General features: G+C 44.1%; 1 protein-coding gene across 6 annotated transcripts in view; it reads left to right on the forward strand.

The window, feature by feature from the left end:
- The window catches only part of chd4b (chromodomain helicase DNA binding protein 4b), a 29,180-nt gene that overhangs the window by 6,813 nt on the left and 9,460 nt on the right, over positions 1-12,907 (forward strand). For 3 of the 6 annotated variants that reach the window (XR_003777548.2, XM_029115362.2, XM_029115358.2), the window contains exons 14-29: positions 550-681; positions 3,249-3,348; positions 3,493-3,684; positions 4,089-4,289; positions 4,610-4,747; positions 5,659-5,780; positions 5,874-6,047; positions 6,175-6,316; positions 6,485-6,616; positions 6,701-6,818; positions 7,007-7,131; positions 7,224-7,316; positions 7,392-7,533; positions 7,645-7,820; positions 7,951-8,140; positions 9,923-10,012. Coding sequence is in view for 5 of the 6 variants with exons in the window: in XM_029115362.2 (XP_028971195.2) it covers positions 550-681; positions 3,249-3,348; positions 3,493-3,684; positions 4,089-4,289; positions 4,610-4,747; positions 5,659-5,780; positions 5,874-6,047; positions 6,175-6,316; positions 6,485-6,616; positions 6,701-6,818; positions 7,007-7,131; positions 7,224-7,316; positions 7,392-7,533; positions 7,645-7,820; positions 7,951-8,140; positions 9,923-10,012 (2,267 nt within the window). In the remaining variant the exon portion in view is untranslated. The remainder of the gene's footprint in view (positions 1-549; positions 682-3,248; positions 3,349-3,492; positions 3,685-4,088; positions 4,290-4,609; positions 4,748-5,658; positions 5,781-5,873; positions 6,048-6,174; positions 6,317-6,484; positions 6,617-6,700; positions 6,819-7,006; positions 7,132-7,223; positions 7,317-7,391; positions 7,534-7,644; positions 7,821-7,950; positions 8,141-9,922; positions 10,013-12,907) is intronic. The other 3 variants (XM_029115360.2, XM_029115361.2, XM_029115359.2) reach the window with 3 other exon arrangements.

Raw genomic sequence — 12,907 nt, forward strand, 5'->3', positions numbered from 1 at the left:
GATAACACTTTAAGAGTTCAAGATTTAGAGATGTTGTGTGTATGGGGGCCAGGGGAAGGGCCAACCTTTTTAAAGCAACTGTGAATCCCTGTTATTTCACAGTTAGTCCCTGTAACTTAAGTGAATTGACTCCTAATTTAGGCTTGCTTAAACAAAGGGGTGGAATACATATGCCACAACTGTCTTTGTAAATAATGTGTTTTACAACTGTTACTCCATATTTATATTTACATTATTGACAGTCTGAATTGAACAAGTGGGAGAGAAGTGAAGGTAGCATGCTGGGGATTGAAACTTGGCCGCCACCTGGGAGTGCATATGTGTGTGGAGCTGGGAATGTGCGCACTGGAATACGGCTCTGCAATTAGTTATACACTTCGTGTTGTGAAAATGTGTATACTTGTATTTTTACTTTAACATAGAACATTTGGGGAATATCACAGAAACGCACAATTAAATCCATTTCGACCACAAAATATCATCCTCAGTAGCTATCTTTATCTCTCTGTTTGACTTTGTCTCTGTCAATGTTTCTGTCTCTGATTCCAGTGTTGATAAGAAGAGCAATGTGCACTACCTGATCAAGTGGAGGGATCTTGCATACGACCAGGCCTCCTGGGAGAGTGAGGAGATGGACATCCCTGAGTATGACCTGTACAAGCAGACCTACTGGAACCACAGGTACTCATACACATTACAAGTGCCAAATATAGTTCTCAAATCAGCCAGAAACTCCCTTGTGACAGGGGGGACAGGGAGCTTTTGTACAACTGGTAGGGACCTCTGAACGCAAGCTTCAAAGGAAATGCAGTTGCTTTAATAATACTAGACTGTTTATATGGGAAACAGAGATTATGTTACAATTTACCCTTTCAAGTTAACTATTAAAACATACCAGAAAATATGTAAGTGAATCAGTAAACACATGAAATAAATTACAACCTCGTTTCTAATAAAGTTGGGACGTCACGTAATATGCAAATAAAAACAGAATGCAATAATGTGCAAATCGTTTATCCCTAAATGTAATTGAAAATACAAACCCGATTCCAAAAAAGTTGGGACACTGTACAAATTGTGAGTAAAAAAGGAATGGAATAATTTACAAATCTCAAACTTATATGTAATTCACAATTTAATATAGATAACATATCGAATGTTGAAAGTGAGACATTTCGTAATGTCATGCCATGTATTGGCTAATTTTGGATTTCATGAGAGCTACACATTCCAAAAAAGTTGGAACAGGTAGCAATAAGAGGCCGGAAAAGTTAAATGTACAGATAAGGAACAGCTGGAGGACCAATTTGCAACTTATGTCAATTGGCAACATGATTGGGTATAAAAAGAGCCTCTCAGAGTGGCAGTGTCTCTCAGAAGTCAAGATGGGCAGAGGATCACCAATTCCCCCAATGCTGCGGCGAAAAATAGTGGAGCAATATCAGAAAGGAGTTTCTCAGAGAAAGATTGCAAAGAGTTTGAAGTTATCATCATCTACAATGCATAATATCATCCAAAGATTCAGAGAATCTGGAACAATCTCTGTGCGTAAGGGTCAAGGCTGGAAAACCATACTGGATGCCCGTGATCTTCGGGCCCTCAGACGGCACTGCATCACATACAGGAATGATACTGTAATGGAAATCACAACATGAGCTCAGGAATACTTCCAGAAAACATTGTCGGTGAACACAATCCACAGTGCCATTCGCCGTTGCCGGCTAAAACTCTATAGGTCAAAAAAGAAGCTGTATCTAAACAGGATCCAAAAGCGTAGGCATTTTCTCAGGGCCAAGGATAATTTAAAATGGACTGTGGAAAAGTGTTCTGTGGTCAGACGAATCAAAATTTGAAGTTAATTTTGGAAAACTGGGACGCCATGTCATCTGGACTAAAGAGGACAAGGACAACCCAAGTTGTTATCAGCGCTCAGTTCAGAAGCCTGCATCTCTGATGGTATGGGGTTGCATGAGTGCGTGTGGCATGGGCAGCCTACACATCTGGAAAGGCACCATCAATGCTGACAGTTATATCCAAGTTCTAGAACAACATATGCTCCCATCCAGACGTCTTCTCTTTCAGGGAAGACAATGCATTTTTCAACATGTCAATGGCAGACCACATACTGCATCAATTACAATGTCATGGCTGCATAGAAGAAGGATCCGGGTACTGAAATGGCCAGCCTGCAGTCCAGATCTTTCACCCATAGAAAACATTTGGCGCATCATAAGGAGGAAGGTGCATCAAAAAAGAAGACCTAAGACAGTTGAGCAACTAGAAGCCTGTATTAGACAAGAATGGGACAACATTCCTATTCATAAACTTGAGCAACTTGTCTCCTCAGTCCCCAGACGTTTGCAGTCTTTTATAAAAAGAAGAGGGGATGACACACAGTGGTAAACATGGCCTTGTCCCAAATTTTTTGAGATGTGTTGATGCCATGAAATTTAAAATCAACTTATTTTTCCCTTAAAGTGATACATTTGGTATGTCATCTATGTTGTATTCTGAATTAAATATTGAAATTTGAAACTTCCACATCATTGCATTCTGTTTTTATTCACAATTGTCCCAACTTTTTTGGAATTGGGTTTGCAGTAGACACAACGTATTAAATGTTGAAACACGTTTCAAAAAGTTTGGAGAACATTTATGGTAGAGTGGCTAGACCAAAGCCACTCCTGAGTAAAAGGTATATGACATGCATTCTCAAGGACGCTGAGAGCATTGGGAGAAAGATTATAGTCAAAATCGAACTGTTAGGCCTGAATGCCAAGTGCTGTCTGGCAAAAAATTACCACTTATCAACTCGCTAATACGTCTCTATGCTGAAGCATGGTGGTGGGAGCATCATGCTGTGGGGATGCTTCTCTACAGCAGGGACTGGGAGATGGATGGATGGATGGATGAACAGAGCAAAATACAGAGAGATCCTTGTAGAAACCCTGAATCTGAGAACACAGGATCTCAGCCTGGGGAGAAGATTCACACATTTCTACAAACCTGTGTTCCCTTTGTCATTATGCGGTATTGTGTCTAGATTGGTGGCAAAAAACATGTAATGAATAGAATATCACAATAAACAGAAGAAAGTGACAGGGTCTGAACGTGTCCTGCGGTCACTGTATTTGGCACCTAACTTAATATTATATACTTTAAAATGCAATTTACCTTCAGAGTGTTGCAAAAGGCGTCTGTAATCTTCCTCTACTTGAACCCACTTCCGTTTGTCTTCCTTTTCTCAGAGAATTGATGATGGGAGATGAGGGCAGGCCTGGTAAGAAGCTGAAAAAGGTGGCTAAAGTCAAGAAGATTGAGAAGCCCCCTGCTAACCCCGTGGTGGATGTAAGTACCATCTGTCACAAGGCTTAATCCTTTGACCCTCCCAGGGGAATGTCCCCTACGCTGACTAAGACCGACCAGTCTTTTATGATTGCTGCTTATCTCCCGTTCACATTGATTCATAATGTTTACCTGCTCTCTGTCCAGCCCACCATAAAGTTTGACCGACAGCCGGACTACCTGGACTCTACTGGGGGCACGCTGCACCCCTACCAGCTAGAAGGGCTCAACTGGCTCCGTTTCTCCTGGGCTCAGGCCACTGACACTATTCTGGCCGATGAGATGGGTCTGGGCAAGACTGTCCAGACTGCAGTGTTCCTCTACTCACTCTACAAAGAGGTGTGTGGGCGGGGCTGTGTCCAGTTGTGTGTGTGTGTGTGTGTGTGTGTGTGTGTGTGTGTGTGTGTGTGTGAGAGACTTGGTGTGCAGAATGTGTGTCTCTCGTCCTGTCTGCTCGCCCCTGTCAATCATTTAGATGGGGGAAGTCTTAGACCCTGGACGTACAATAAATCCACCTATCAAAGGGGGCGTGTCCAAAGACAGGGACTCTGTCCTAAAGGCAGGGTGGTATAAAAACACGCAGGGGTCCACATGGGCTATCAGAAGGCTAGATTGACTGGTTACACTGTTAAACAGCTAGCTACATGTATGATCAGTACAGAAATAAGGGATACAGACATATCCTGTCCGTTGGTCTGAAGTTTACCATTAAACTTTTAACCGCTGACCTTCCACTCATCCAGGGTCATTCCAAGGGTCCGTTCCTGGTGAGCGCTCCCTTGTCCACCATCATCAACTGGGAGAGAGAGTTTGAGATGTGGGCACCAGACATGTATGTGGTGACCTATGTCGGAGACAAGGACAGCAGAGCTGTGATCAGAGAGAACGAGTTCTCCTTCGAGGGCAACGCCATCCGTGGGGGCAAAAAGGCTTCTAAGATGAAGGTGAGCGATGAAGGGGGAGGAAGAGTTGAGCGATGAAGGGGGAGGAAGAGTTGAGCGATGAGGTGGGAGGAGGGCTCCGGAACATTAGGACAAATACAGTGGTTTTATTTTTTGTCAGTCCGTGTTGCTCATACTGTGACACTAATAATTACTTGTTTCATTGTGACTTTTCCATTCCATAATTTGGGATAGATGCCCTGGATGGGTGAAAGCGTTGTCCAAGTGATGTGGGGTCATTTTCAACACCCACCGAACCAGTCTCTGACCTGTCTTCCCTTCCCTACATCTGTCTCTGTCTTTCTCCCTTCATTCCCTTGCAGAAAGACTCATCAGTGAAGTTCCATGTGCTGCTGACATCCTATGAGTTGATCACCATAGACCAGGCGGTGCTGGGCTCAATAGACTGGGCCTGTCTGGTCGTGGACGAGGCCCACAGACTGAAGAACAACCAGTCAAAGGTCAGACACGCTACTAGCACCGTTACAGCCATAAACCCCAACCCTATGACATGCCCGGAGTGAACACTAATTAGTATAGTTATAACCAGGACACTATGATGTCCCAGGAGTTACTGAACACAGTGTCATTAGTATAGTTATAACCAAGACACTATGACGTCCCAGGAGTTACTGAACACAGTGTCATTAGTATAGTTATAACCAGGACACTATGACGTCCCAGGAGTTACTGAACACAGTGTCATTAGTATAGTTATAACCAGGACACTATGACGTCCCAGGAGTTACTGAACACAGTGTCATTAGTATAGTTATAACCAGGACACTATGACGTCCCAGGAGTTACTGAACACAGTGTCATTAGTATAGTTATAACCAGGACACTATGACGTCCCAGGAGTTACTGAACACAGTGTCATTAGTATAGTTATAACCAGGACACTATGACGTCCCAGGAGTTACTGAACACAGTGTCATTAGTATAGTTATAACCAGGACACTATGACGTCCCAGGAGTTACTGAACACAGTGTCATTAGTATAGTTATAACCAGGACACTATGACGTCCCAGGAGTTACTGAACACAGTGTCATTAGTATAGTTATAACCAGGACACTATGACGTCCCAGGAGTTACTGAACACAGTGTCATTAGTATAGTTATAACCAGGACACTATGACGTCCCAGGAGTTACTGAACACAGTGTCATTAGTATAGTTATAACCAGGACACTATGACGTCCCAGGAGTTACTGAACACAGTGTCATTAATATAAATACAATTATAAAGAGTCAAGTGTAAAGAAAATGTTCAATTCTGAATGGATACTGACATTGTATTTTATTCCGTAAGTTAATATATACATAGAACTGGGATTAAAACTGTGTGTGTGTGTGTGTGTGTGTGTGTAGTTCTTCAGGATCCTGAATAACTACCCCCTCCAACACAAGCTGCTGTTGACCGGTACACCTCTACAAAACAACCTGGAAGAACTCTTCCACCTGCTTAACTTCCTCACCCCAGAGAGATTCAAGTCAGTACAACTACCCTCGCAGTCCAACTGAGGTACAACTACCAGTCAGTCCAACTGAGGCAAGTACCAAATTCCCTTCTTTCCTCCCTCTAGTAACTTGGAGGGTTTCCTGGAGGAGTTTGCTGACATCGCCAAAGAGGACCAGATTAAGAAGCTCCATGACATGCTGGGACCACACATGCTCAGGAGACTAAAGGCTGACGTCTTCAAACACATGCCCTCCAAGACTGAGCTCATCGTACGAGTGGAACTCAGCCCCATGCAGAAGTGTGTGCTGGTGATGGGGGGAGGAAGAGGGGAGCGGTCCTTAATGGATTGAACCGTTAAATATCAGGAATGTGGTGTTGCAGAAGTCTCCTTTTTGTTTGAGTTTATTGTCCTTGTTGTATTGCAGGAAGTACTACAAGTTCATCTTGACCCGTAACTTTGAGGCCCTGAACACCCGCGGAGGAGGAAACCAAGTGTCCCTGCTCAACGTGGTCATGGACCTCAAGAAGTGTTGTAATCACCCCTACCTCTTTCCTGGGGCGGCAATGGTACTTTAACCCCTGTGACCAGGCCATGCATTTGACTTGGACGAGTCCATTATTTGCAGAAAGATGTTACAGTAATTGTTGTCTTGAATATATGATTTTTGCAACGAAATCGAATGATACATTTTTATTCATTAATTGATCTCTTGAGCTTTTATTGATCTCTTGCAGGAGGCGCCAAAGATTCCAAATGGAATGTACGAGGGCAGCGCCCTCACGAGGGCTTCTGGGAAACTGACGTTGCTGCAGAAGATGATGGTTAAACTCAAGGAGGGAGGACACCGAGTGCTCGTCTTCTCTCAGGTGCACCCGTGTGGCGCGCTACATATAACTCGCACGCGAGCGCACACATACACACACTTACTAATGGTCTCTGAGTCCTGATAGATGACCAAGATGTTGGACTTGCTGGAGGACTTCCTGGAGAATGAAGGTTATAAATATGAGAGGATTGATGGCAGCGTAACGGGGGGCATGAGACAGGAGGCCATCGACCGATTCAATGGTGAGAGACACTCCCACTTTCACTCAGTATTTCACTGTGGTTTAGAAAGTACACATGTTAAATGTATTAAAAATGGAAGTAACTGTTTGTCCTTTGTCTCCCTACTCTGGTATCTCTCTTGTCCTGTCTCTCTGTTTTCCTCCTCTCTTTCTATTTCTGTCTCCATCCCTCTCTCCCTCTATCATCAGCTCCTGCGGCTCCTCAGTTTGCCTTTCTTCTGTCTACAAGAGCAGGAGGTTTGGGCATTAATCTGGCAACCGCTGACACTGTTATCATCTATGATTCTGACTGGAACCCCCACAATGACATTCAGGTACACACACACACACACACACACACACACACACACATCCAATAGGTACGTAAGACCCACGTCCCCTCATCTCTCCCAAACCTTGTCCTCAGGCGTTCAGCAGGGCTCACAGGATTGGCCAGAACAAGAAGGTGATGATCTATCGCTTTGTTACGAAGGCGTCTGTGGAGGAGAGGATCACTCAGGTGAGAACCGTAACGTAAAGATCCTGCACAGTGATTGATTCCAGACACTGAATGTCTACCTCCTCCACGTCCCAGGTGGCTAAGAAGAAGATGATGTTGACCCATCTGGTGGTGCGCCCTGGACTGGGGAGTAAGACCGGCTCCATGTCCAAACAGGAGCTGGATGACATCCTCAAGTTTGGCACAGAGGAGCTGTTCAAGGACGAGATCGGAGAGGGTGAGTCCCTGACTACCAGCCAACCCAAACCGGTGGCCATCCCTGTTGTCGTACACTGTGGGAAACGAGGTGTGTGGAAGTTTTTCACATTGTGTTTTGCCTCTGTCTCAGGGGACAGCAAGGAGGATGACAGCCAGGTGATCCACTATGACGACAAGGCCATTGACAGACTGCTGGACCGGAACCAGGAGGCCGAATCCACTGAGGACACAGAGATCCAGAGCATGAACGAGTACCTCAGCTCCTTCAAAGTGGCACAATACGTTGTAAAGGACGAGGAAGAGGAGGTGTGTGTGTGTGTGTGTGTGTGTGAATGAGTGAGTGACTGGGTGGGGATGAACAATAGATAATACTTTTTCCCTTGTACTTGTGGTGTGTTTGGGTATGTTGGAGCTTTTAACCCGTGTATGTGTCCAGGAGGAGGAGGTTCAGCGGGAAGTGATTAAACAGGAGGAGTCTGTGGACCCAGATTACTGGGAGAAGCTCCTCAGGCACCACTACGAGCAGCAGCAGGAGGACCTGGCCCGTAACCTGGGCAAGGGCAAGAGGACCCGCAAGCCTGTCAACTACAACGACGGCTCCCAGGAGGAACGAGGTAGTAGACGGGGTACAGAACAACGCTGCGACATGCAACCTTTTTACCTACTTTACATGTGTTTGGAATGTAGGCTGTGTAACCGTGGTAGTGTGGGGGGGGATTTCAGCATGAATGTGTGGTACTTAGGGTTTGGAGTAGTGTCTGTGGGGGTGGGGGGGTGGGGGGGGTGTAATTTGAGCATGTTTGTAGGGTCTGTGTGTGTGTCTGTGTGTCTGTGTGTGTCTGTGTGTGTCTGTGTGTGTGTCTGTGTGTGTGTCTGTGTGTGTGTCTGTGTGTCTGTGTCTGTGTCTGTGTCTGTGTCTGTGTCTGTGTCTGTGTCTGTGTCTGTGTGTGTGTGTGTGTGTGTGTGTGTGTGTGTGTGTGTGTGTGTGTGTGTGTGTATCTGTGTGTGTGTGTATCTGTGTGTGTGTGTATCTGTGTGTGTGTGTATCTGTGTGTGTGTGTATCTGTGTGTGTGTGTATCTGTGTGTGTGTGTATCTGTGTGTGTGTGTATCTGTGTGTGTATCTGTGTGTGTGTGTGTGTGTGTGTGTGTGTATCTGTGTGTGTGTGTGTGTGTCTGTGTGTGTCTGTGTGTGTGGTTTGAGTGAGTGGGCGGTAGGATGTTGTTGTGGAAAATCTTGAACTGATGTATACTTGGTCCTATACACGTATGAATGGGTTACTAGTTAGAAGTACTGAATACCCATGTTTGGATAAAAAAAGGAATGTAGGAGAGGGGTGTATCTGGTGTTCAGGGTCATTATTGACTGGTATCAGCAGATTATAGGGTTACTTGTAAATCTGTATAACCCATCAGTGTCTATCTGTTGTTTGGAATTGCCATCACAATGTGTGTTGTTTTTAGGTTGGTGTGATAGAGCTAAGCCATATGAACAAAGATCCATATCATGATATTGCATGAAAAATTTAATGATACATATTTATGAATTGAAAATACTGTTTTGGGATTTTTGTTATGGAGCTGATGTCCAACTGAAAATTCTACTCAATGCATCCTCAATGGGAACTGATGAAGTTGGTCTACAATGCATTACTATGGCACAATAGCATCAGTAAAGGAAGCAATTAGTAGATAGCTAAACCTTTTGTCATCATTTTGATGTCACCAAAATTATTTAAGAAGCGCTATAATGCTAGTTGAGTAGATTCTGCTGAGTTTTAGCTTGCTAACATAAGCATCTATAACTAATGACAAGATTAAATTGCTTATCATGATATGATGTAATATTAAATTACATCAGCGATATGTTGTCATATTTCCTAACCTCAGTGTAATTTAGACAAAATGGTAATCATCCCTGTTTGACGGCATTACCCCCCGTTTAACCTCTGGTAACCGATATGACAGCAACATCTATTGAATGTTAGTGACCATGGCAACAATGTGACGGTGGTGCAGTCTATGAATATTATTAGCCTTTAAACTACAGCTGCTTGATGGTTCTGATCATACATTTTTTAAATTAAATAATCAACTAGATTTGCAAAGGTATTTCCTTTAAGATTTTCATTTCTGCAGCGTAACCTACTTGTGTTGCCTGCTGTAAGTGGTTGATATGGACACTGTAGAGATTTTGTGTCTGTGTGTGTTCATGTTTTCCTATGTCCAGTCTCTATCTTATGTGATTCTGTGTCTTTCTGTTAAAGTGAATATGCTATGATTTAGGGAGTGTGTTAGATTCTTCTGTGTTCGTATCTATACTCTATACTCTCTTCCCCAAAAAGTATATCCTGAATGTTGTAATTGGCTAAATCTCTCTCTTCCCCGCCCCTCTCCTTGCACTTTAAGCAGATTGGCAGGAGGATCAGTCTGACAACAACTCAGATTACTCTGTGGCTTCAGAGGAGGGAGATGAGGACTTTGATGAGCGTTCAGAAGGTAACCTACACACCACTGTCCATGTCAATAAAGAATGCAGTGTTTGGTTTTGGCAGTTAGGATTACAGTTTGCATATGTGTTTTTGTGCTAGTGACTTGTGGATCTTTTGGCTTATGAGTACTTGACCCTTGTGTTGTCTTAAGTGTCAAAAATACCGCGTTTAACAGCTGAGAAAACACCCTAAATAATATTTTTTCAACTTGACATTTGATTAATTTTGCTAAAGTGACCCCAACATTGATTGAACTCAGACAAACCTAAAACGTTCTTGTGCATGTGCAGCATCTCCTCTACACGACCCCAAACATGTTCACAAAATAAAAGCCCGTTTCAGACAAAATAGCTGTAAAGGTGCTGCAGATGACAGTATCCCCAGTTCTCTCTGCTGAAGCCATGAGTGCACGTTTCAGTGCCCAACAGGTCGTAGATCTGATGTTTTTCAGATGTCCAGGAGGCGCAAGAGAACAATGATTTAAAAGAGGAGGAGGTGTCTGAAGATTTGGAAGAATGCAACCCAGGGCATGATGCATCATCTTCAGATGAAGAAGTCCCCCAAGTTGAAAGTGAAATTTTTGTCACTTCAGCAAAATAACATGGTTCTTGTCACTATATGACACGAGGAAGGCATGATGGCAGCACAACATGTCATAAGGATGACCCCATGGCCCACAAGGCATGCAGTTTCCCATGCCCATGACATCGCCTCAACATTATACATGTTCATCACAGCAGCCATTGAAAAAAATCATTCCGGAGATAACAAATTACTTCTGTCAAAATGTTGCTGTCCTTTACGACAGTATACGCCCAGCAAGCCAGCAAAGTATGGCATCAACATAATGGTTGCTTGTGACACACAATCTAGCTGCACTTGGAAGATGCAAGTTTACACAGGGAAGACGACCAGTGGAGGCCCAGAGAAGAACCAGTCTACAAAGGGAAGAAGACCAGTGGAGGCCCAGAGAAGAACCAGTCTACAAAGGGAAGCCGACCAGTGGAGGCCCAGATAAGAACCAGTCTACAAAGGGAAGCCGACCAATGGAGGCCCAGAGAAGAACCAGGGGATGCAGGTTGTGACAGATGGACTGCGGGGGCACAATGTCACTTGTGACAATTTCTTTGCCTGTCGTGAACTCGTCTAGCAGCTCCTGAAGAGGACAATCACCATGGTTGTCACAGAAAGGACAAGTCTGAGCTCTCCTTGCACTCCTCGCAACAAAGGGGTGAGAGGCCTTCCCATCAAAGTTTGCCTTCACCTTCACCCCGATGCTAGTTTCTTACCGTTCAAAGATGTGCAGTGTGGTCCTCCTGAGCACCCTGCACAAAACGACGGGGATCAGTGATGGTGAGGACTGGGAGCCAGCCATCATCTTGGACTACAACCACAACAAAGGAGGCGTGGACAACCTGTCCTACATGTGCTACTTAGGGTTGATTGTTTTATGTTCTTCATGCTTTTGTTTTGTATCTATTATTTTCTTATTTGTTGTTGTTTTTTATACACCTTGTGGGTGAGGGCAATGGTTAAAATAATTGGGAGAAGACTAGTATTTTGTAGTTGAATTCCTGTGTACACTATATAACAATAAATCACTATGTTGCCAAATATACACCCAGTTGATGAATGGCAGGCTGTTTGTTCATGCAAAACAGATTTGGGGTTTAAAATTCAAGGGGAGTATACAAAATATTAGGACCACACAAGGGTTGATAGTGGGGTATTCGTGTAGTGGCCAGAGATGCGACATGCTTTTTCCTAAAACCTGTGGAATTCATTCGCTAAGTGGGTAGTTCAAGCATGTGTCAGTTCAGGTAGGAAAGACTCTCTGAATCTGTCTCCATTCATGTCTACATAGTAAAGATTATACAATGCTGACAACAGATCAGTTCCTACAGAGATGTTACCATTTGTGGCTGTAGAGGTTTTTAATAGTAATATGCTAAATCCCAGATCGTACAGTGGGGAGAACAAGTATTTGCAGGTTTTCCAACTTAGAAAGCATGTAGAAGTCTAATTTGTATCATAGGTACACTTCAACTGTTAGAGACGGAATCTAAAACAAAAATCCAGAAAATCACATTGTATGATCAAGTACTTAATTTGCATTTTATTGCACAACATAAGTATTTGATACATCAGAAGAGCAGAACTTTATTTGGTACAGAAACCTTTTTTTGCCTTTAGAGATCATACGTTTCCTGTAGTTCTTGACCAGGTTTGCACACACTGCAGCAGGGATTTTGGCCCACTTTTCCATACAAACCTCCAGATCCTTCAGGTTTCAGGGCTGTTGCTGGGTAATACAGACTTTCAGCTCCCTCCAAAGATTTTCTATTGGGTTCAGGTCTGGAGACTGGCTAGGCCACTCCAGGACCTAGAGATGCTTCTTACAGAGCCACTCCTTAGCTGCCTTGGCTGTGTGTTTCGGGTGGTTGTCATGCTGGAAGACCCAGCCACGACCCATCTTCAATGCTCTTACTGAGGGAAGGAGGTTGTTGGCCAAGATCTTGCGATACATGGCCCCATTCATCCTCCCCTCAATACGGTGCAGTCGTCCTGTCCCCTTTGCAGAAAAGCATCCCCAAAGAATGATGTTTCCACCTCCATGCTTCACGGTTGGGATTGTTGTACTCATCCTTCTTCTTCCTCCAAACACGGCGAGTGGAGTTTAGACCAAAAAGCTCTATTTTTGTCTTATCAGACCACATGACCTTCTCCCATTCCTCCTCTGGATCATCCAGATGGTCAATGGCAAACTTCAGATGGGCCTGGACATGCGCTGGCTTGTGCAGGGGGATCTTGCGTGTGCTGCAGGATTTTAATCCATGACGGCGTAGTGTGTTACTGATGGTTTTCTTTGAGACTGTGGTCCCACCTCTCTTCAGGTCATTGA

The sequence above is a fragment of the Esox lucius genome, chromosome 20 (assembly GCF_011004845.1).
Source record: "Esox lucius isolate fEsoLuc1 chromosome 20, fEsoLuc1.pri, whole genome shotgun sequence".
NCBI lineage: Eukaryota > Metazoa > Chordata > Actinopteri > Esociformes > Esocidae > Esox > Esox lucius.